Source organism: Arvicola amphibius, chromosome 8, assembly GCF_903992535.2.
Source record: "Arvicola amphibius chromosome 8, mArvAmp1.2, whole genome shotgun sequence".
In the NCBI taxonomy this organism is placed as follows: Eukaryota; Metazoa; Chordata; class Mammalia; order Rodentia; family Cricetidae; genus Arvicola; species Arvicola amphibius.
Genome location: NC_052054.1, coordinates 66,452,570 through 66,476,882, shown reverse-complemented (window position 1 = coordinate 66,476,882; position 24,313 = coordinate 66,452,570). Strand labels below are relative to the sequence as shown.

General features: G+C 47.2%; 1 protein-coding gene and 1 long non-coding RNA gene across 3 annotated transcripts; one reads left to right on the top strand and one right to left on the bottom strand.

The window, feature by feature from the left end:
- Positions 1-1,004: 1,004 nt before the first annotated feature.
- Positions 1,005-22,772, top strand: Hspbp1 (HSPA (Hsp70) binding protein 1). Of its 2 annotated transcripts, none has more exons than XM_038340766.2 (8): positions 1,005-1,135; positions 1,539-1,834; positions 3,272-3,476; positions 6,333-6,557; positions 18,733-18,888; positions 18,969-19,065; positions 19,693-19,804; positions 22,445-22,772. In XM_038340766.2, exons 2-8 carry the CDS (start codon positions 1,631-1,633, stop codon positions 22,517-22,519), a joined length of 1,074 nt encoding a protein of 357 aa, XP_038196694.1. In that variant the 5' UTR covers positions 1,005-1,135; positions 1,539-1,630; the 3' UTR covers positions 22,520-22,772. The 2 variants fall into 2 exon arrangements, with proteins under 2 accessions (XP_038196694.1, XP_038196693.1); XM_038340765.2 differs by having other exon boundaries at positions 1,073-1,214.
- A 1,183-nt stretch (positions 22,773-23,955) lies between these two features.
- LOC121677281 lies at positions 23,956-24,221 on the bottom strand. The gene is made up of 2 exons (XR_006020872.1): positions 24,162-24,221; positions 23,956-24,075 (listed from the first exon to the last, which is right to left on the bottom strand). It is a non-coding gene; the product is annotated as an uncharacterized LOC121677281 (long non-coding RNA).
- Positions 24,222-24,313: the final 92 nt, after the last annotated feature.

The window sequence follows — 24,313 nt, the reverse complement described above, 5'->3', positions numbered from 1 at the left end:
AGTCAAGAGTACTTATTGTTCTTGGAGCAGACAGACCTGAGTTTGGTTCCTAGCACCTATATTGGGTATCTCAAAACCGTCTTTAATTCTTGCTTCAGGGGATTCTGTCTCTAGCTCTATAGGAAACTGCATTTTCGCGCATACCCCCCCATCTACATAATTAAAAACAATCTTTAAAAAAGAAATTTCACAGCCGGGTGGTGGTGGCGCACGCCTTTAATCCCAGCACTCGGGAGGCAGAGGCAGGCGGATCTCTGTGAGTTCGAGGCCAGCCTGGTCTACAAGAGCTAGTTCCAGGACAGGCTCTAAAAAAGCTGCAGAGAAACCTTGTCTCGAAAAACCAAAAAAAGAAAAAAAAAAAAAGAAATTTCACCCAGCACTCGGGAGGCAGAGGTAAGCGGATCTCCGTGAGTTCAAGGCCAGCCTGGTCTACAAGAGCTAGTTCCAGGACAGTTAGGACTGTTACACAGAGAAACCTGTCTTGAAAAACAAAAAAACAAACAAAATTTAAAAAACGATAAAAAAAAAAATAAGGTGGAGATTGAAGGAGAAAGACACCTGATGTTAACTGCTTCCCACACATACCATGCTTAGCCTCACAGAGACACACACCACTCACACAGAGTGGTCCACACTGAAGCCAGTAATAAATGGGGAAACTGAGGCAGAGAAAAAGGTGAGACTGAGTGCCATGGTACTAGGAGCAATACCCCAAGACTCCAGTAGAAGCTGCAGTTTAGAGAGAGGTACAAATCGGCCTGACCTATAGCAGAGAACGGGCGTGGCCTCTGTGGCCAAATGGGCTAGTTTGATAGTCCAGGTTCTTCAGAAAGAGGTGGGACTTGACCGGGAAAGGCCGAAAGGCCTAGAACAGAGGCGGGGAATACGGGTGTGGGCGGAGTCTATTCCTGGAAGGGGAGGGGTTTGCTTTTCTAGTAAGAGTCCCGCGTTCTCTAAGGTGCACAAAGGAGCCAGGGGGCGGGGCTTATAAGATACGCGAATGGGGGTGTGTGACAATGGGGAGGAGCCTAGTCGAGAGAGGCGGAGCTAAGCGCCATATCCGCCGAGAGGTGCTGCTTAGAACTGGGCAAACCTCGGCGTGAGGTACTTCCGAGTGAGACCCTGCGTATTTCCGGTAAATATGGCGGCGCCCACCAGAGTCAGGTGCAGGCGAGTCTGTCTTTAGGCGTGGTGGTGACTGTAGACCCGGGAAGGTGAGATCAGCCCCACTGGGGTGCCCCTCTTCCAAGACAAGGGAGGAGACTTGTTGCTAAGGGGACTGAGAGAAGGCTTGTTGCCATGGAGGCGGGGCAGTGGAGTTGCTAAGAGACTAGGACGCAAGATGTGAATGGGGGGGGGCTCGTTGCCAGGCAGAGTGGGTGGGGCTTGTTGTTAGGGAGGAAGGAGGGGCATCTGGATTTGGGGAAGGGTCCTGTGGGTATGAAGAAGGGAAAGGGGCTATGATTTAGGTGGCTGCAGGCAGAATGGTTTGGAATCATGAGAAGGCCCCTAACACTCCCCAAACACCATCTTTTCAGAAGACCCTCAAGAGTCGAGCCATCGGATGCCAGAACTGCCTTAGCGGTGACCATCATCTTCCTTCAATACATTCTCCCTTCATAAAAGGTCCATGGCAGACAAAGGCTCTGGGGGCAGTCGCCTCCCCCTCGCGCTGCCTCCGGCCTCCCAGGGTTGCTCTTCAGGGGGCAGCGGCTCCTCAGCGGGAGGCTCAGGCAATCCCCGGCCTCCACGGAACCTCCAAGGCTTGCTGCAGATGGCTATTACTGCGGGCTCTGAGGAGCCAGACCCTCCGCCAGAACCCATGAGCGAGGAGGTAAAGTATGAGGACCCAAGGGGCTGGCGTGAGGGGTCTAGGGATGTAAGTGTCTTGGGGAGAGTAGCCTAGTGAGCTAAGAAGCTGTTGTCTCTCTGGGTGGTGTGCTAGAGTCAAAGTGTGGCATCATGGTAGGCTGAAGGTCAGCTGTGAAGTGTCTGATCACAGCCTTGTTCTGGGAGGCAGAATAGTCTCGTGATGAGGGAAAAAAGAAAAAAAAGTTAGGGTTCTCTGGAATGAGGCAGATCTGGATTCAGCCTTGTCCCCACAGATGTGACCTTGGGTATGTTATTTAATCTTTCCAATCCTCGTGTTTTCAAATTGATGGTGATAGCAATGACAGTGTTTCATAAGGCAGTTCTGACGTTCCAGCTTAGATGGGCTGTACTCAACATACTGTACAGTTGGGCTTTGCCAGTAGCCAGCCATGACCTTGGTTGGGCAAGGCACATCCTTTCTGTGCCTCAGATTTTTTTTTTTTTTTAAAAATCAGTGTATCCAGAGTAACCATAATAAAACTGACAGAGGTGTCTTGAAGGTTGGTAGGAATTTTACATATAATTTTTCAGCTGACAGTTGCTATACACAGAAATAGTGTAGCAGTTTAATTATGCTATAGAACAATCTATAGACAGTATATAGACTAACCATATACAGCATTAGGGGGAGACAGGCACAGAACAATGAGATCATTTCCCCCCCCACCCACTTTCTTTCTTTTTTCGAGATTGAGGTCTCATCCAGACCAAACTAGCCAAAATGACCTTGCCCTGCTGATCCCCTGCCTCCACCTCCAAATTACTGGGATTACAGGTGTGTGCTGGTCGTTTCAGCCCTCTTGAGGTGCCCCTTTTGGGACAATGTAGCCTTCTAGTTTTCCTCTGTGCTCACTTGTCCTTGTTTCCTCAGCCTTGACTAACTACTCTTCCTAGTATCCACATCGTGATTCTGTGGCTGATTTCATTGCTTACACTTCATGCTCCGTGATGACCCCATTAGCTCTGCAGGCCTACCTCCACTCCCTTGGTTCTCCAGTGTGTCTGTTCTTACCCCACAGTGCTTGTCACATTGTCATATCATGTTACACACTACATGTTCTCTTTATTTTCCTCTGACCTCTCTCTCTATTCCCCACCCACACCCCCTGAAAGGCACTTTTTTTTTCTTTTTTCTTTAACTGTCCTGTTTCAGTACCGAGTCCATAGTACTAGGAAAGAATTTGTGAGTAAAAACTGTATCCCTGCTGGGGATGGTGGCACATGCTTTTAATCCCAGCAGTTGAGAGGCTGAGGCAGGAGGACTGCTGTGAGTTGGAAGCCAGACTGAACTATAAAATGAGACCGCTGTGTTTTTCCAATATGTCATATTAATATCACTATTCAGGTAATCACTGAGAGACTTTTGCTTCTCTCTCCACCCTCTTTTCTTCTTCCCTAGAGACGTCAGTGGCTGCAGGAAGCCATGTCGGCTGCCTTCCGGGGCCAGCGAGAGGAGGTGGAACAGATGAAGAGCTGCCTCCGGGTGCTGTCCCAGCCCACACCCCCAACTGCTGGTGAAGCTGAGCTAGCCACTGACCAGCAAGAGCGTGAAGGGGCGCTAGAGCTGCTGGCGGACCTGTGCGAGAACATGGATAATGCGGCAGGTACCCCACCCTCCACCAGAGTGCCCTCAGCCCTTCTCTCCTGGCTCAGCACCATCTCCTCCCAGCCTCTCCCCACGGTTACCACAGCAACAAGGCCCTTTTTGTACCCTGCCAAGTTACTGTGGAGCTGGTTGGTTCTGCTACTTTCCTGTTAAGCCCTGAGATGGATTATTCGCCCTCTAATCTGCTGGCCATCTACTGCCTCTCTGTAGAGGATGAGAAAGGAGGAGTTTGGGGTGGGCTGATAAAGTGAGGGCACCTTGAGGTACAGCGTTGATCAGAGACCTGAGCAAGGGTGTCTCTTGGGATTATATCTGGTTTGGAAAAAGCATTCAAGTAGTGGTTCTGAGGTAAGATTGTGCTAGCCTGGTCAGAACAGACAGGAGTCCTGGCAAATGGGACATGTGTGGTTCTAGGGTGGGACATGGCTTTCTGTGGGTCACAGGTCACATTCTTTTCTTTTTTTAATACATATACCTATTTTATTTTTCTTTTTTCTTTTTTTGGGGGGTTTTTCTTTTTTTTGTTTGTTTGCTTTGTTTTGTTTTTTTTTTTTTGTGACAGGATTTCTCTGTGTAACAGTCCTAGCTGTCCTGGAACTAGCTCTTGTAGAACATGCTTGCTTTGGACTCAGAGAGATCCTCCTGCCTCTGCCTCCTGAGTGCTGGGATTAAAGGTGTGTGCCACCACACATGGCCTATTTTTATTATTTATTTATTTTTAATAAGACAAGATCTCACTATGTAGCCCAGCTGGCTTGGAACTCTGAAGGCCAGGCTGGACTCAAACTCACAGATATTTACGTGCTTCTGCTTTCCAAAGGTTAAAGGCATGTACCTTCTAGGATTAAAGGCAAGGCATGTGCTCTATATTTTTATTGTAGGTGTATGTGTGAATGCCAGCATGTATGTATATATGTACCACATGCGGGCTAGAAGAGGGCTTTGGGTCCCTTGGAACTGGAGTTACAGACAGTTGTGGTTTACTTTTTTGTGGGTGTTGGGAACTACCAGGGTCCTCTGAAGAACAAATACAAGAGTTCTCAACCACTGAACCATTTTTTGTCTTGTTTTGTTTTGTTTTTGTTTTTAGAGACAGGGTTTCTCTAGCTTTGGAGCCTGTCCTGGAACTCACTCTGTAGTACCAGGCTAGCCTGAAACTCGTGGAGATCCATCTGCCTCTGCCTCCTGAGTGTCCCCTCCCCCTGCAAAACCCCACATTCATTTTGTTACTGTTGTTGAGATAAATTCTCAGGCAGTTCAGGCTACCCTCAAGCTTGCTGTGTAACGGGGGTGGCTTTGAGCTCCTAATCGTCCTTCCATTACCACCCCAGTGCTGGGATTATAGGTGTGTGTCACTAAAAGTGACCCGAGTTCAATTCCTGGAACTCATATTGTGAAAGGAGAGAACCTGCTCCCAGAGGTTGTCTTCTGACCTCCCAAGTCGGACTGTGACATGTGCATATCTCCCCCCAGTAGATAAACAAGTGGAAAAAAGGTCACAAAAGCGAAATCATCATTTCAAGTATATAATTCTGTAGCATTCATTTATTTTATTTTACTGATTTTTCCTTCTCTTTTTTTTTTTAAAAAAAGATTTATCTCTTTATTTTATTTATATGAGTGCTCTATCTGCATGTACACCTTTATGCTAGAAGAGGGCATCAGATCACACTATAGGTGGTTGAGCGCCACCATGTGATTGCTGGGTATTGAACTCAGGACCTCTGGAAGAGCAGCTGGTGCTCTTAACCATTGAGCCATCTCTCCAGCACTTTTTAAACAAAAGATTTATTTATTAAGTACACAGTGTTCTGCTTGCATGTACACATGCATGACAGAAGAGGGTACCAGATATCAGTACATATGGTTGTGAGCCTCCATGTAGTTGCTGGGAATTGAACTCAGGACCTCTGGAAGGTGGCTCTTAACCTCTGAGCCATCTCTCCAGCCCCTTGAGGCAGTCTTTCTATAATATCCTAGCTGACCTTGAACTTGTAGCAGTCCTCCTGTTTCTGACTTGTAAGTGCTGGAATTATAGGCTTGTGCCAGCACACTGGGCAGCTTTCAGAATATTCATAAATAATACTGTGCAGCTATCACTTGCCAACTTTCAAAATGTTTTTGTGTGTGGTATAGGATGGAATTCAGGACCTCAGGCACGTCAGGCAAGCACATTGCTACTGAGCTGTATTGCTAGCCTTCTTTTCCTTTTGCATTTTGAAGGAGGGTCTCCTAAAGTTGCCAGGCTGGCCTTGAATGCCCTCTGTAGCCCATACTGAACTTTTGATCCTCCTGTCTCAGAGGGTTATAAGTCATGTACCCCCAGTTTCTCCCCATATGTTTTGTGACCTGGCAGGATTTCTCTTTGTAGCTCCTGGAACTAACTCTGTAGACCAAGCTGGTTTTGAACTCAAAGGATTCAGAGAGATCTGCTTCCTCTGCTTCCCAAGTGCTGGGATTAAAGGACTGCATCACTATGGCTCAACTTGTGACAGAGTCTTATATATACCAATATACCAGGCTGGCCTTAAGCTTCCTGTGTAGCTGAGGATGACCTAGGACTTCTGCTCTTTTTGCTTCCTGAGTGCAGAGTGTGCCACTAAGCCTGTTTCATGAGGTGCTGAGACTCAAACCCAGGTGCTACCTTGAGTGCTAGGTAAGCACCTGCTAACTGAGCTATAGCCTTAGCCTCAGACCTGTTTCACTTTTAGAATTTTTATCATTCCCAAGTGAGTCCCCACACCCATTTATCAGTCCTCTCTCTCATACTCTGTTCTTAAATATAGTCACATAGTAAGGCATGAGAGGTCAGCCTGTGAACTGGGCATTGACAGTTTTCTTCTCCTGTTTGTAGATTTCTGCCAGCTGTCAGGCATGCACCTGCTGGTGGGCCGATACCTGGAGGCAGGGGCTGCAGGGCTGCGCTGGAGGGCAGCACAGCTCATCGGCACATGCAGTCAGAATGTTGCAGCCATTCAGGAACAGGTGTTGGGCTTGGGTGCCCTGCGCAAGCTGCTTCGACTGCTTGACCGGGACTCCTGCGACACGGTACGCGTCAAGGCCCTCTTCGCCATCTCCTGTGAGTGTCCAGGATTGCTCGGGGAGGGGCTGGGACTTGCTGGAACCACAAGGGATAAAGGGTGGGGTGCTTCCTTTATTCTTTGATTCCTGTTTCTGCTGGGACTCTGTGTCAGGTGCCAGAGCCAGAGAAGTAAAGTCAGAGCCAGAGACCTCCGATTCCTGGGCAGTGGTGGTAGATGACCTCATGGTCTAGCCTGAGCACCTCATGTATCAGAGTCTTTGTCCATGTTTGGGGTCAGCTCATTTTCTGCCGTTGGGACCATCCTGTATGCTGTAGGAAACTGAGCTGTGTTTGTGGTCTCCACTGGCTGTAGACACGGGCATTCCCCAGTTATGTCAACTAGCACTTCTCCAGACAGGGCAGAGTCCCTCAGTGCGAACCTCTACACTCTGTCCTTACAGCCTGGGAAGCAAGGGAACCAAAGCGTAGACAGAGACGTTTAGCTCAGATGTAGGTGCCAGCTTGGGAACAGAAAGAAAACCAGCATTGTGGAGCGCTTGTTTAATATCAGGTTTTTATTTTTATAATTTATATATTTAGTGTATTTGTCTTTTTCCACCATGTGGTCTGTAGGGGTTGAATTCAGGCCTCAACCCTATTTTATTCGTTGTGTGTGTGTGTGTAATAATAATAATTTTTTTTTTTGAGATAGTATCACTATGTATCTCTGGCTGGCCTGGGATTTGCCATATAGACCAGGCCAGCCTCGAACTCACCGAGATTCATCTGCTAACAAGTCCCTCCTGCTTTCAACTTTGTTGTTTTGTTTTTTGATCCACTGCATTTAATTTGGGTTGTTTTTAAGAGCTCCAGTGGGTGATTATTTACCTAAGCCAGGGCAACTTAACCAGTGGCCACAGCACCAAGGAATATGGTTCCTCCTATCCCCTTCCCTAGCCACCATGGACTAGAGATTCTTAGGGTGGGGTGGGGCCTTATGGGTGCCTCTTCTACAGTCATCCACTTCAGATTTCCCTGTTACCACCTCTGGAGTGCTGAGATGCCAAACACATACCACATAAACCTTGCTTAGTTTATGGGGTGCTGGGCATCAACCCAGGGCTTTGTGTAGACAAGTACTCCAAAGTACACCCCCAGCTCTCTTTACCTTTTTCTTTTGAGGCAGGATCTTGCTGTATTTTCCAAGGTTGGTCTTGAACTCACTCTATAGTCCAAGCAAGGCTTGAAGTTGTCATCCTTCTGCCTCCATATTCCAAGTAGCTTGGATTATAGCCTAAATCCATCCTTTTCGATTGCACAATGTAGTATTTTTCAGTGTATTCACAAGGTTGTGCACCCCTTTCAGCTTCGTAACATTTATCGCCTCCAGCTGGGCTTTGTCAGCATGCAGCGATCCCTCCCGTATGCCCTAACTTCAGCTCTTGCAGCCACTAGTCTAGTGTGTCGGAGAGTTTGCCTGTCCATTTCCTGTAAACAGAACTGTGTGCCCCATATGGCCTTTTGCTTCTGGGTTCTTTCACTGAGTGTGGTGCTCATCCTTGTTGTGGCATGCGTCAGTACTTGAGTCCTTTTTATGGCTGAATGACATTCCAACGCATCGACACAGCACGTTTTGTTTATCTGTCCATCTGCCAGTGGGCATCTGGGTTGTCTCAGCCTCTTGGCTCTTCTGCTGTTGTGAGCAGGGGTTGCAAGTCTTGTCTGTCGACATGTTCCCTTTCTTGGGGTATGTACCTGGGAGTGGGCTTGCAAGGACATAGGGGACTCCTTGTTTATCTCTGCAAGGTCAGCTCTCTCTCTCATTTTTTCTTTTTGATTTTTTGAGATAGGGTTTCTCTGTGTAATAGTCCTAGCTGTCCTGGAACTTGCTTTGTAGACCATGCTGGCCTAGAACTCACAGAGATCCTCATGCCTCTGCCTCCCAAGTGCTGGGTTTAAAGGTGTGTGCCACCACTGCCGTACTGTTTCTTCTTTTCTTTTCCAAGACAGATTTTTCTCTGTATAGCCCTGATTATCCTGGAACTAGCTAGCATTGAACTCAGAGATTCTCCTGCTTCTGCTCTCAGGTGCTGGGATTAGAGATGTGCACCACCACACCTGGCTTCTTTACATTTTTGAGACAGGATCTCCTGTATACCAGGTTGGCCTTGAACTCTCTGTCAGAAATTGACCTTTAATATCTCATTCTCTTGCCTGTATCTTTCTAGGGCTCTGAGATTCTACACATGCACCACCATGCTTGGCTAATGAAAACTGAACCCAGGGCTTCATGAATGCTAAGGAAGCATCCTACCACCAACTGACCAACATCCCCAATCCAACTTTCCTTAGCTCTAGCAGTTACACACTCTTTGAAACAGGATGTGTAAATCCAGGCTTACTGACCTATACTCGTAATCCCAGGATGCAGGAGAATTGCCTTGTGTTTGAGGCCAAAGAGGGTTACAAAGCTAGACTGTGGAGAGGAGAGGGAGTTGGGGAGACAGAGAAAAAGAGAGAGGAAGTCTCTCTACCCTACCTTTCCTGTGTCTTGAGCTCTAGTCTCCATGTGAGTTGCTCACAGCAGAAGGGCAGATGCTCCTGGGACACAGAGGCTGGTGGGAAGACCAAGTGAGGCTTGGGCAGACAGGCTTTCACTGGGGAGGAGGCTTGTTAATCTGGGGCAGGAAGAAGGTCTTGAGAGACACACGATAGCCTAGCCCCAGGGTAAGGAAAAGGACTTTGTGCCCCAGTTCTGCTGCAGCCGGACCTGGAGCTGGCTGGGGAGGGACTTGCAAGGGTTTCTTCTAATAAGTTTTAGCTTCTTATTTTAAGATTTATTACTTGTATTCTTTTTATGTGCATGAATTTTTTTTGCCTGCGTGTATATGTGTGTACTACATGTGTACAGTGCCTAAGGAGGCCAGAAAAAGGTATTATATCTTCTCGAGCTCAAGTTTCAGGTGAGTTTGAGCTGCCATGTGGGTACTAGAAACCGAACCTAGGTCTTCTCTGCAAGAGCAATAAGTGCTCTTAACTGCTGAGCCATCTTTTCAGCCCCTATTTTTCTTTCCTTCCTTCCTTCCTTCCTTCCTTCCTTCCTTCCTTCCTTTTCTGAGATAGGGTTTCTGTGTGTAATAGCCCTAGCTGTCCTGGAACTAGCCCTGTAAACCAGGTTGGCCTCAAACTCACAAAGACCTGCCTGCTTCTGCCTCCCAAGTGCTGGGATTAAAGGTGTGTGCCTCTACCATCCCACAGCCCCTATTTTTCTTTTTCTTTTTCTTCTTTCTTCTTCTTCTTTTCTTTTCTTCTTCTTCTTCTTCTTCCTCTTCTTCTTCTTCTTCTTCTTCTTCTTCTTCTTCTTCCTCTTTCTTTTCTTCTTCTTCTTCTTCCTCTTCCTCTTCCTCCTCCTCTTCTTCCTCCTCTTCCTCCTCCTCCTCTTCCTTCTTCCTCCTCTTCCTCCTTCTTCTTCCTTCTTCTTCTTCCTTCTTCTTTTTTATTTGTTTCCTGAGACAGAGTTTCTCTGTGTAACTCTGGCTCTGCAGACCAACTCAGGGATCCATCTGCCTTTGCCACCTAAGTGCTGGGATTAAAGGTGTTGCCAATGCTGCTGCTGCTGCCACCACCTCCACTGCTGCTCCTATTGCCATCTGACTCCTATTTTTAAATTTACTTTTATTTTTGTGTATGTATATTTCTATGTGTAGGGCATGCACATGGGTGTCAGTGCCCACAGAGGCTAGAAGCATTGGATTCCCTGGGTCTGGAGTTATAGGTGGTTGGGAGCCATCTGATGGGGTGCTGGGAACTTAACTTGGGCCCTCTGGAAGGGTAGTAAGTGTTCTTAACCACTGAGCCATCTCTTCAACACGTCCAGTCCCATCCTCCTTTTTAGAAAAACATTAAATAAGGTGAATGTGGTGACTCACACCTATAATTCTGGTAAATGGGAGACTGAGGCAGGAGAATTTCTATGAGTTCCAGGACAGCCTGATGTCTACAATAAGAATGTCTTAAGTACCCATGCCTCCAGTGAAGACATTCTATAATATTACAAATCCAGGGTACTGAAAATGTTGGTAAACATTTGGGAGCCAATGGGGGATGCCTGCAAGCTTGAGGTAGCTTGGGCTACACCTTGAAGGTTCAAGGCTAATAAGACACAGCTGAGGATGTAGCTCAGTTGGTAGAGTGCGTCCCTGGCATACAGGAAGCGCCCCGGGTTTGATCCCCAGTACCACATAAACCATGTGTGGGAGCATGTGCCCATCACTTCAGCATTTGGTGAGTGGAGAGGTGGAGTCAAGAGGATTAGAAGTTCAAGGTCATCCTTGAGTAAATAGTGAGTTCAAACATAGCCTGGGCTATATGAGATCCTGGGGAGAGAGGGACAGGGAGATTCAGAGGATAGAGGAGGAAAGAAAATGAAAACAAAACAAGCAATAGAGAAGTCTGTAAAAAAGTTACATTGCTCACAGTACAGTGTCCCAGACACCTGGTTGCTTTCCTGTACATGTTACATGTTTCTCTAAGTATAAGTGTGTGTGGGGGGGTGGTGGTGGTGTTGGTATGGGTATCTGGTGTGGGTTGTGTATGCTATATGGTGTCTTTGTTGTTTATGGTATAAGGTTTTGTGTGTGTGTGTGTGTGTGTAATATACAGACGTACTGTGTGTGCTTGTGATATGCAACCATATACGCAGAAGCCCCCTCTTTCTGCTCATTTGCATGTACCTGGTAACTGACTACCTGGATGGCTTTGCCCAGCGCATCCTGGACAGCCTTGGCTCTCTTTTTTCTTCACACAATAGTGACTATCATCTTTCATCATTTCTGTGGGTCAGGGCTCAAGAGCAGCCCACTCAAGAAGTTCTTGCTTTCGTGCTTTATGAGGCTCTGGTCATCAGGGTAGTGGACTATGGCAATGATACTGTCTGAGCCAACAGACTGCTGTTGGCTGTCTGTCTCCTAGGTGGCCTGCTGCTGAACAGAGCATTTGAGGATTGAGGCAGGAAACCTAGCATGGTTTGCGTGGTCTCACAGCGCAGTGGGCTCTCCAGATGAAACAGAGGAGCTACCAAAATGACACTGCCATTTTACTCTGAAATAGAGTTCACATAACCACTTTAAAGTGTATGGTCGAGTGGCATCTGCCCTTCATTGGGTGACTTTATAGTATGGCCCTTGTGTGGCCTCTTTTGAGGGCTCTGTGCTAGGAACCAGTAGGCTTGGTCATGTGCGCTCCCACTGCCGGAGGCAGGGACTTTATTGCACTCCTGCCCCTCTCTGGTGAGGGCACAGACTTGGTTGCCTTGTCACTTCATGTTTGTGAGTGGTTCTTTGTTCCCACAGAGAAAGGGTTTCAGAGACTCAGATGGGTCACTCGGAGTCATGTGTGTGAGGCCTGGGGAGGGGGAAGGGACAGGGAAGGCTAGGGAGATACACATGCACTTCTGTTGCCTGATCCCTGCTTCTGCTCTCCCCTTCCCCCAAGCCAGCCTATTGGTGCCACAAATGTTTTTTTACCCTCTGAGCCACCTTACTAGTCTTGTCTTGTCTTCTCTCTTCTTTTTCAGACAGTGTCTTGCGTGTTCCAGACTGACCTTGAACTTGCTATATAGCCAAGGATGGCCTCGTGATCCTCTGCCTCCACCATCCAAATACTAAGATTACATTTGGCTCTTGTTTTAGGATTTTTAATATTTTTTTTTCTTTTTTTTTGTATGTGGGCACATGTGCTATAGTGCAAATGTTGTGGTCTAAAGGTGACTTGCAGGAGTCGGTTCTCACCTTCCAACAATGGGGTTCCTGGGATTAAATGCCGGTTATCAGGCTTGATAGCAAGTGCCTTTACCTGTTGACCCATTTTGGTAGCCCGTTGTTTTTTAAGACAGAGTCTTACTGTAACCCATTGCATAACTCCCTATATAGCCCAAGCAGGCCTCAAACTTGCAGCAGTCTTCCTGTTTTATTCTTATTTATGTGTATATATGTGTGTGTGTACCTGGGAGGGCAGCAGGTACCTGTAGAATCCAGAAGAGAGTATCAGATCCCCAGGAGCTGTAATTAGCAGTACCCACTGAAGACTCAGAACTGAACTCAGATACTCTGGAAGGACAGCAAACATTCTTAATCAACTGAGTCATCTCAAGCCCCTGTTTATTTTGTTTTTAAGACAGGGTCTCACATGGCCTAGCATAGCCTTGAACTGGCTAGGTAGCCAAGGATGACCTTGACCTCCTTGTCTTTGAGCCTCATCCTCTCTGGAGCTGGAACTACAGGCACGCACCAAAATGCTCAGCTTGGTGGGTTTTAGACCCAGGATCACATATATGCTATCAAGTACTCTACTGATGTGGGATGCAGTTTTAGATTCTAGCAAAATGGAGGTTGCATGCCCACACAGTCTACCTCCTTATCAGCACCCCAGCCAGAGGTACATTTACTCCTGTAGGCAGAGGGTGATTGTTCGTTTCCCGGCTGCTCAGACCCAAAATAGTCACACAAAAACTATATTATATTGTTTGGCCAATAGCTTAAACGTATTTTTAGCTAGCTCTTACATCTTAAATTAACCCATTTCTATTTTATATTTTACCACAAGGCTTGTGGTTTACCAGTACTGGCGCATGGGCATCTTTCTTCTCCGTGGCTATATGGCATTTCCTTGACTCCGCCTACTCTCTCAACCTCTCTCTGCTTGGAATTCCCACCTTGCCCTATTCTGCGCTGCAATAGGCCCAAAGCAGCTTCTTTATTAACCAGTGGTATTCACAGCATACAGAGGGGAACCCACATCATGCTGCAACTGATAAACCATATTGTTGTTGTCTAGGATCCATAGCTTCTATTGGAGGTGCAGGGTTGTGCTCTTTGGTTGGGACAGACAGCTAGTGACACATATCCATTATTACGGAACCACACAGTCATTTCACTGCCTCGAACCTCTCTGCCCTGCCTGGATGTCACACTCCTGAGCCATAGTTTGACTTTTCCACAACACCACTCAGGGTTTTTAATGCTCTGAAGAGACACCATGACCACAGCAACTCTTATTAAGGAAAGCATTTAATTGGGGCTTGCTTACTGCTTCAGAGGTTTAGTCCCTTGTCATTATGGCAGGAAGCTTGGTGGCATGGCTTGCAGGCAGACATGGTGCTGACTGGAGAGGTAGCTGAGAATTTTACATCTGCGCCCCCAGGCACCAGGAAGAGAGAGTGACACTGGTCCTGGCATGAGTATTTGAAACCTCAAAGCTACCCCCCTCCCTTCGTCCAATAAGAACACACTCCAAGACTCCTTATAGTGCCACTCCCAATGAACCAAATCACCACAGCCACATAGTTGGAACCCAGCGTGCAGCTTTTTTAGTTGGCCTTTTATGTAGTAATGTGCGTTTAACCTTCTTCTGACTTGTCAGCTCATTTCTTTTCAGCACAGAGTTAAATGTAGGTTTTTTAAGGGAGAAGCGTGCCCCATGGTGATGACCTTGGTTGTCAGTTGAGAGCAGTAGCAGCCGTTCTGTCTTCCTTCTGTTGCAGAGAAGATACAGGGGCCCAGCCAGGGTTCATGGAAGCTGGGAGTTGAGTCAGGGGTGTGGTAATGACCTGGGTGAGAATGAGGGCTGAGGTGAGTAAGCAGGGCCCTTGTGAAAGGTGACTGCCCTCCAGTGACACTGGTAATGACTTGAGGAATGTCCAGTTGTTAGAGTTGGGGTCAGGGCTCTTGTCCACTGTTGTAATGGGAGCGGGCCTGCTTTTTGTCCTGCCACCCGGCTAGTTTATGCCCGAAATAATCACATGGAAATCTATATTAATTAGATTATTGCCTGGCCCATTATCTCCAGCCCCTTATTGGCTAACTCTCACATATTAATTTAATCCATCTCCATTAATGTGAATCACCACTTGACTGTGGCTTACCGGCATGAGTCTAACCAGCGTCCATCTCGGAGAGGAGAGCCATGGCGTCTGCCACACTGCCTTCTTCCTTCCAGAATTCTGTTCTGTCTCCCCCACCCACCTAAGGGCTGACCTATCAAAAGGCCAAGACAGCTTCTTTATTTAACCAATGAAAGTAACACATAGACAGAAGACCCTCCTACACCAGTCCACATCTAGCCTTGCTCCATGGCACAGGTTGGCCCAGCCTCACATGCTTCCATGTCTAGGTAGAGAAACCCTAGATTCAAGGGCTATGTTTGCTCCTGCTTTGGAGGCAGAGCTTCCAGGCTGTTTGTCAGTTAAATTTATGGCGCCTTGTGTCTCCTACCCATGATTATTTTGTTATTTATTTGTTTTATCTGGTTTTATTTTGAAGTACTATTTTGAATAGGGTTGCAGGTAGTCATGACTGACCTCACACTCACTGTGCCATTAAAGATGATCTTGGAATCTGAGTTCTGGGATTACAGACATGAGCTACCGTGACCAGCTATTCTTACTATTTTCTTAATTTTTTTTTAATTTATCTTATGTGTAGGGGTGTTTTGTCTACATGAATATCTACCACTTTGTGTGTCTGGTGCCAGAGGAGGTTAGAAGAGTTGGGTCACCTGGGACTGGAGTTACAGGTGGCTGTGAACCCCATATGGGTACTGGGAATTAAGCACAGGTCTTCTGGAAGAGAGCTAGTGTTCCTAACCACTGAGCCATCTCTGTAGCCCCTATTTTCAGTTTCAAAGTTTTTATTACATTTTATTAGTATGTGTGTGTGTGCATGTGTACACGTGTGTGTGTGTGTGTGTGCCCATGTGTGTGCAGGCGCACATGTGTGTAAATACACTTGTAGTCTACCCATGACTAGAGGGCAGAGATAACTTGTGGGAATCAGCTCTGTCCTACTCCGTAGGTCAGGTTTGGCAGCAAATGTCTTTACCGGCTGGCCTGTTTCGCCAGCCCTCCTTTCAGCCTTGTGAGACAGTCTTACTGCAGAGTCTTGGCTGTTTAGACCAGGGTGGCCTTGGACTGACGTTAGTCCTTTCACTTCCCAAACACTGAGATTGCAGGTGCTCATTACCACAACCCCTCTTCTAGTAAAAACAAACAAACGGGCTAGAGAGATGACTCAGAGAGTAATGGTGCTGGCTGCTCTACCAGAGGTCCCGGTTCAATTCCCATCAGCCACATGGCCGCTGACAACTAACTCCATTTCCAGATGATCCAACACCCTCATACAGACATACATGCAGGCGAAACACCAATGTGCATAAAATCAATAAGTCTTTAAACAAGCAAACAAACAATTCAAGTGCCCGCAGAGGGCAGAAGAGGGCATTCAGGCTCCTGGAACTGGAGTTACAGAGTCATGAGGTGCCATGTGGGTGCTGGGAGCCAAATCTGGTTTCTCTGCTGAACCAGCTCCAGGTCTCTGCCCCCCCCCCCCCATGACATTATAAGTTTAGGCATGGTGTAATACATTGTAATCGTAGCATTTAGGAGATTTGGGAGAATCATGAGTTCAAGGCCAGTCGAAACAATACAGTAAGTCATTATCTTAGGAAAGGAAATAAAGAAGCTGGAGAGCTGGCTCAACAGTTTTAAGAAACAAAAACAAGGATGTGAGTTTGGTTCCTAGCATCCTTATCGGCAGCTTGTAACTGCCTATCAGGCATCTGACTCCCTCTTCTGGTCTCTGTGCTCATGTACTCACATGCACATGTGCACACACACAACTAAAACAGTATTAAAGAAGAAAACAGTAAGAGGTAACTGTTTGTAATAATTGGAGCACACAGTGGATACCGACCATTTAAAGTCTTTATTTTTTTATGTGTGTGTAATATTATGTGTATGGGTGTTCATGTGTGTATGCCTGGTAACTGACTCCTCAGAAGGAGGAGGGAGGGCATTGGATCCCCTGGGATTTGAGTTACAGGTGGTTGTGAGCCACCATCTGGGTGTTGGGAAGTGAACCTGGGTCTGCTACGAGGGCAGCCAGTGTCTTAACCACTGAGCCATCTCTCCAGTCCCTGCATATGGACTACTAATGAGATACTTTATGTCTTTTTGCCATGCTACATCTTCAGAAATACTTGGTATGCGTTTACACTCAGTACTTCTCAGGTTAGGTGTAGAATTTCAAGTGTTTGGTGTATAGTTTTACTAAAGCAACAGAGTTGCGTTTAATGGAAAATTTTACACTCTTTCTGGTTGTTGGCTTTACATTTCAGTGAACTTGAGAGGAACAGCCCAGTTCCTTAGTCGCACTTGTCACAGGTTCTTAGTGGCCTTGAACTTGCAGTGGCTCCTGTCTGCCTGAGCAGTGAAAGCTTGGAGCTTGTCCAGGAGTTGGCCTTCCTGTAGATGCATCCCTGGTTGGCTCTTGCCCTGCTTGGAGACTGCACAGAGTCCTCATTGCCTTCAGAATAAAGATCGTACATGCTCTAGCCTGGCTTTCTTGGCCTTGATTTTCCTGTCTGTAAAATGGGAATCTAAGCCATGTGTGGGGTGCATACCTATAATCCCTGTACTTTGAAGGTGGAGGCAGTAAGACTAAGAAGAGTTCAGGGTCATCTTTGGCTGCATGAGGGAGTTGGAGGCCAGACTGGGGAAACAGTTCCGTTGGTAAAGTGCTTGCAAACATGAGAACCTGAGTTCAGATCTCTAGTATCCATATAAAAAGCCAAGTATGGAGGCTTGTGGCTGTAATCCCAGAACTGGGGAGGCAGAGATCAGTTGATCCCTGGAACTCCCTAGCCATCCAGCCTACTCTAACTGGGGAAGCTACAAGTTCAATGAGAAGCCATGTCTCAAAAAACGAGGTGAGCAGTGATTCTGGACAGCAGTTGACATGACCTCTGGCCTCCACATACATGCACACATGTGCACACAAGAACACACATATACACATGTGTATCATGTATGCAAACAGAAAAAGACCAAAAATATAATGGAGAATGAGTAAATAGCTAAAATGGGAACCCAAGAGCGCCTACCTGAAGGGTACTTATGAATAGTAAAAAGGAATAATTCATAAAATGCAGTGTGCCCCTACGGCAGAATAATGCTCTATTGTGAGAAGAAATGAAGTGCTTACAGGATTTATAACACAAAAACATTTGACTGAGTGAACAAAGTCAGATACAAAAGGGCCCATATTGTTTGAGTCCATTCATATGAGATATCCAGGTAGGTAAATCCATAGGGAGAGAAAGTAGACCCAAGTTGGCAGGGGCTGGAGGAGGGAGACTGGGTGTGGGTACAGGCATGATAGCTGCTTAGTGAACGTACTAAAAACCACTGGGTTATATGCACTACAGGGGTAAACTCTATGGGCTGTGATGAACTCTGTGTGGTGGTGGTGGTGGTCATAATGCTGTGATGGTGATGATGATGTGAGCGGTTGTGGTGACGAGAATACTGAAGGCTGCAGTAGTGGCGGTGGTGATTGATTGTTCATGGCTGTAGTAATGGTGAGTGGTGGTGATGATGGTTGTGGTAATGAAGTGGTGGTGATAGTCACAGTAATATGCTGGTACTGATGATAGTTTTAGTAATGGTGATGTTGGTGGTACTGGTGATGATAGTGCTAGTAATGATAATGCTGATTATAATGATGTAATGGTGATAATAGTTGTAATGAGTCTTTCTGTCCCACCAGCTCCCAATAGTGACATAGAGACTTAATTATGAAAACTTGACGTTAGCTTCAGCTGTTCCACTAGCTCTTAAAACAGAAACCATTTATAGTAATCTACGTGTTTGCCTTGTGGCTTTTTACCTTATCTCTGTACTGCCCATCCTGCTTCCTCCCTGCATCTCTCTTCCTCCTGCATATCTAGATTCCTCCTCTTCCTTTCTCTTCCCAGAAATTCCCACTATGCCTCCTACCTAGCTTTGGCCATTTAGCTTTTTTGTGACAGGGTTTCTTGTGTAACAGTTCTGGCTGTCCTGACACCTGCTCTGTAGACCAGGCTGGCCTCAAACTCGCTGAGATCCACTTGCTTCTGCCTCCTGAGTGCTGGGATTAAAAGTGTGCACCACCACTTCCTGGCGGTCATTTAGCTCTTTAGTAAGCCAATCAGAAGGAGCCTTGGCAAAGATACATCTTCACAGTGTACAGAGAGATTATTCTACCACAAATAGTGATGGATGGTGTTGACAGTTGTAGTGATTGAGGTGGTGATGGGCATAGCAGTGATGCTCGTGGTACTAGTGGTGTTGGTGGCTGTGGTGATAATGATGGTGGAGGCCACGGTGACTGGGACCTCAGAGCTCTGCCCCTCCTTCCAGGTCTCGTCCGAGAGCAAGAGGCTGGGTTGCTGCAGTTCCTCCGCCTGGATGGATTCTCTGTGCTGATGCGGGCCATGCAGCAGCAAGTGCAGAAGCTCAAGGTCAAGTCAGCATTCCTGCTGCAGAACCTGCTGGTGGGCCACCCGGAGCACAAAGGTGAGGTGGCTGAGAGGGACCTGTGGGGGATGCGGGCTGGTATGGGAGCCTTCCTCCTGACACCCACAACTCTTCCCCAGGAACCCTTTGCTCTATGGGGATGGTCCAGCAGCTGGTGGCCCTTGTGAGGACAGAACACAGCCCTTTCCATGAGCACGTGCTTGGAGCCCTGTGCAGGTGTGCTGGGGCCCCTGGAGGGGGCCTTGGATGGGGTTCCTACGAAAAGAACAGCTCAGGCACTAGCTTGCTCCTATGCGGGGATTCTACCCTGGAAGAATGGGAGATGAAGAGTGTAGGCCAGAGAGGGGCAGGATCACACAATGTGTTTCCTCCCAATGCCTGGGAGGGGGACTCCCTTTTTATGGTTCCCACAGGGTGGGCAAATTAGTGTTCTGGGTCTTTTCAACCTGCAGGCCTTGGGCCACATGTGCCCCAGGGTTGCTATGAATGCTGCCCAATACAGAATTGTGAATGTACTTAAAACATTGTAAGGTTTCTTAAAATAACTCAATCATACCGTTCTCCAGCGTGAATTTTGTAGATGACAACATTATGTCACAGTGTCAAGTTGGACACACCTGGATCATGATGGAGCCAGCATAGACATGTCAGACGCCGTCTAAACTGTATTCACTGCAGTGATGTGTAGCAGCTGGAGGGCGTTATAGAGATGGGGAGCCAAGACCCACTGTAGGACCATGGCATACCTTGGCCCCCACAGGAGCATTGGCCGGGGGTTTGGAGCTGGGCTGTGGTCTTTGTTGCAGATGGGGTCCTAAGATCTGCTCTCATGTTCTCCTTTAGTCTCGTGACAGACTTTCCCCAGGGTGTGCGTGAATGCCGGGAGCCTGAGTTGGGCCTGGAGGAGCTGCTCCGCCACCGCTGCCAGCTGCTGCAGCAGCATGAGGAGTACCAGGTAGAAGGCGTGGGGAGGGTCCTGTGATGGCCCTATGGCTTGTGGGCCCAAATTGTCTCTGCATTCTCTATTGTATATTTTCCTATTAAGCAATGCTGTGGGCTGCATGTTGTATCAGTGGGGAAGTGAGAATTATTTTATAAACTGGTTAAAAATGATAATTAAACTGATTAGTTATTTTGTACCACAAAAATGATAAACATCCTTAAATATCTAATTAAATAAGTAAATAAATTAAGTAGATAAAAATGGATTACTCAGCCAGGCAGTGGTGGCATGTGCCTTTAATCCCAGCACTCGGGAGGCAGAGGCAGGCGGACCTCTAAGTTCGAGGCCAGCCTGGTCTACAGAGTGAGTTCCAGGACAGCCAGGGCTACAGAGAAAAATCCTGTCTTGAAAGACAATTTTTTAAACTTATATTTCTGTTTTGTTTGTTTGTGGGGTACCTTTGGAGCTGAGATGGTTGTGAGCTGCCTGATGTTGTTGCTGGGAATTTTAGTTCAGGTCATCTGCAAGAGCAACAAGTGCTCTTAACCATCTCTCCAGCTTCTGTTATTTGTTTCTATCTTTATGTGTGTGTGTTCATGTGTATGTGTGATGACACTTGTGTGGAGGTCATGTTTTGACATGTGAGTACTAGGGTTCGATGTCAGGTTGTCACTTTTACCTGCTGCGATGAAACCCTGCCAGCCTTGATTATTCATTTTGCAGAGTGCCCACTGCTTCAATGCCGCCACTCTTAACAATGCTAAGCATAGCAAATGTGCACCAGCGATGTCCACTCTGTTGCCTCTATGCCTCTGTGGACACACCTGATGTTACAGAGGGATATTGGTAAGAGGGAGAGGCAGGACACCTGCTAGTAGCTGTCTGTCTGACCTCATCCCAGGAACCTGTGACCTTACTACCTGTCCTCATGGAGTATGGGAAGCTGTAGTCCATTCTGGCCTGGTGTCAGGTGGAGGATGTAGGGGACTTACATGCTGCACTTGTATTTATCTCCCAGGAGACCCTGAGCTAATGATTCTAGGGCTCACCTTAGAGGTGCCCACCATTCTCAGGTGGACAGACCAATGCTTATTATTATTTTTTAAATTTTTCTCAAAAAAAAGCAAGGCTGGATATTTTTTCCTCATAACAAGAACAAGGTAGCACTGAGGCCGAGGCTGGCAGATCTCTGTGGGTGGAGGCCAGCCTAGGCCATGCGGAGCATTCCAGGCCTGCTGCTGGGAAAAAAGTGTGCAGCTCTGTGCCCAGCATGGAAGCTTTATTTTGACTCCTGGTGTTAGAGGTTTCTCTTTCATTACAGCTCTGATGTGTGGAGTGTGGATGGCTTCATGGCCTCATTGATTTAACTGCCTCTGTTTTTTATTTTTATTTTTGGTTTTTTGAGACAGCATTTCTCTGTATAACAGCCCTAGCTGTCCTGGAACTAGCTCTGTAAACTAGGGTAGCCTTGAACTCACAGAGATCCACCTGCCTCTGCCTCCTGAGTGCAGGGATTAAAGGCGTGCACTACCACTGCCCGGCTAACTACCTCTTTTTTTTTTTTTAAATTTATGTTTTAGGTAGGTTCTCACTGTCTTAGCTCAAAGTAGTCTCAAACTTGAAATCCTGAGGTAGCTGCTTCTTAAAGGAGGTGTGGGTTGTCCCCAGTTTCTCACTACTACAAACGCTGCTCTCAGAACAGGTTTTTGAGGCAGAGAACATTGCTCAAAGTGCTTGCTACAAGATGCTGAGCTCAAATCCCAGGTACACACAATCCTAGCACTCGGGAGCCAGAGAGAGAAGATTCCTTGGGGTTCATGTGTGCCCAGTGCAGTAGAGTCCCTGAACTCCAGGCTCATTGAGAAACTGTCTCAAAAACAGATGGTGGCGCACACCTTGAATCCTAGCACTGGGGAGGCAGAAGCAGACTGATCTCTGTGAGTCTGAGGCCAACTTGGTCTACATAGTGAGGTCCAGGCCAGCCAGGGTTACATTGTGAGACCTTGCCTCCAAAAGAAGAGAGAAAGAGATGGGGAGCAGGTGTGGAAGATACTTGTTAACCTCTGGTGTCCACACCCATGTGTACACACATGCACTTATATCTGCACACATATGCACACACAGGAACAAGGTGGATGGCTTCTGGGAACTCTAGTTTTTACATACATGCACACACGTGAGTATATACATACTGACATAAAAAACCACTCTCCATCTCGTCCCCCCATAAAAATACTGCTTAAAAATGTCTACATTTATCTGTTTATTATGTGTGTGGGCATTTGTGTGCCATGGCGCATGGACAGAGGTCACAGGACAATTTGTGGGAATCAGTACTTAACTTCCACAACATGGGTTGTGGAGATTGAACTCCAATCCTTGGTGGTCAGCACCTTAACCTGGGGTGGATATATGAGAGCCACAGGGCTGATGTGATGACATACCAATTTGGGTGGCCCCAGGCTCTTTTCTCCAAAGCTCAGAAACCCATGAGCAGGGCAAGTGAGTGTGATCTGAGCCATGGTCACTGGGAAAGCCCAGTGGCTACTGGAGTGCGCATGTGGTAGCCAGTAGGAGGGAGGGTTGTTCTGGCTGCTGAATGTGCGGGAGGCAGATCTGCCGGCTCAGGATTTCTCTCTCCTCTTGATCCAGGAGGAGCTGGAGTTCTGTGAGAAGCTGTTACAGACCTGTTTTTCCAGCCCTACTGACGACAGCATGGATCGGTGAGACCAGGTGGCTTCTTGCATTCTCTTCGTGGGAACCCCAGGCCTCCTGCCTCCCTCCTTCCCAGGCGCCCTTTCCCAAGGGACTGCCAGGCCTTATTCAGGCCTGGGCCTGGGCCTGCCAGCCCATCTCTGGGCAGCCCCCTGGATGGGGTCCCGAGAAAGGTGCTGGCCCCTTGGATTCCCCCTCCCTTGCTTTCTGTCATCCTTTCCTCTCATGTCCACACTGCTCTTCCAATAAAAGCATTTTTCCTGTTCCCCTTCCCCTGTATTGTCTTGCTTTTTTTTTTTTTTTTTTTTTGGAAGGTTCTTATGGAAAGCAGGAGGCGTTGAACTTAGAGGACTTGGGCGCTCACTAAAGGGATAATAAAAGTGTTGCTGTTATTGTCAAAAGTGCCGTCTCCTTTTATCTTCCTGCCTTTGTTATGCTGGGACCATCTGTCCTTTTCAAAATTTTTATATATATGTAATTTTTTAAAAACACATTTATTTATTTATTTATTTGCGTGTGTAAGGGAGAGGACATAGCCTTTGGGTGGAGGTCAGAGAACAACATGCGGAGAGTAAATTCTCCCCATCTACCATGTGGGTATTGGGAATCAAATCTAAATCATCAGGTCATGAGACTTGCACAATAAGCCCCTTTACCCGTGGAGCCAGTTCACCATCTCTAAAGGAAGTTTTATGTGAAGGCTAATCTTCACTCTCAAGTTGGCTGATTTAGAATCACCATGGAAACACATCTCCAGTGTCTGTGAGACTGTTTCTATGAAGGTTTAACTGGGAGAGGAGACCCACTCTGAATATGGGTAACAGTGTCCTATGGGCTAGGGTCCCAGACTGAAAAGGAGGAGGCATGGGAGCACAACTAGTGTTAACAATTTTCTTATGTGCAGGTGACGGTTTGTTACACAGAAGTACAAGGATCAAACGAACACCACAGGCAACAAAAAAATTTAGAAATATCACACAGCTCAGAAGAGACAAGACAGAAAAAATAATTACTGACAGGTTTTAATCCGCGAAAGCAGGTCCATTAAAGCCATTTGAGAATTAAGTGGTGGGAAAAACAACTAGGTGCCCTGAAAGACAAGACAATACACACAAATATGACTCAATATAACTTCCCCGAAATATAAAGTGCCAATCTGCGGCTTTCAAGAAGGAACAGCAAAGTTTCTTTGCACTAGTCTTTTACAGGCACGATGGGAGGCATGAAAGTTGGGGTAAACTGAGGCTCAGTGCTAGAAAAGGCCCGTAAATAACTGAAATGCAGCGTGAGGGGTTCCTCCCGGTTGTTACAAGAGAAAGCTTTGTGTGGCAACTGGAAACAGTAGACGCAGCTTGGGCATATGCCTAAGTGGGGACTGAGATCAGCCTAAAAAGCACGGCGGAGGCGTCCGCGACGAACCCGCCTGAACAAAAGCAGCCAGCTTCGGGTGGGGACGAAAAGTCGGAATGGATTCTTCAGGGGTTGGCACTTGAGTCAAAGCGGAAGTATGGCTGGAGGGGACCGAATAACAAATGGATTTCCGAAGGTAGCTGTCAGGGCGAAAGATCCTGAAACAGAATGTAGTCTTGGGCTTTGGAATGTAGTCATAGAAAACCGGGTTCTGGGTGCAGCAGCGCCTGCGTAGTGGGCCTACCGAGTTTATCCAGGAAGAACGATGGCAACGGCGGGCCCAGGTGGCGGTGGAGTTCCGGAGTGGGCGTGGTCTGGGCGCCAGGGCCCAGTGCGCACGCGCCTCGCCGGCGGACCTAGCGGCTTCTCGCGCACCTGCGTACGGAGGGCGACCAC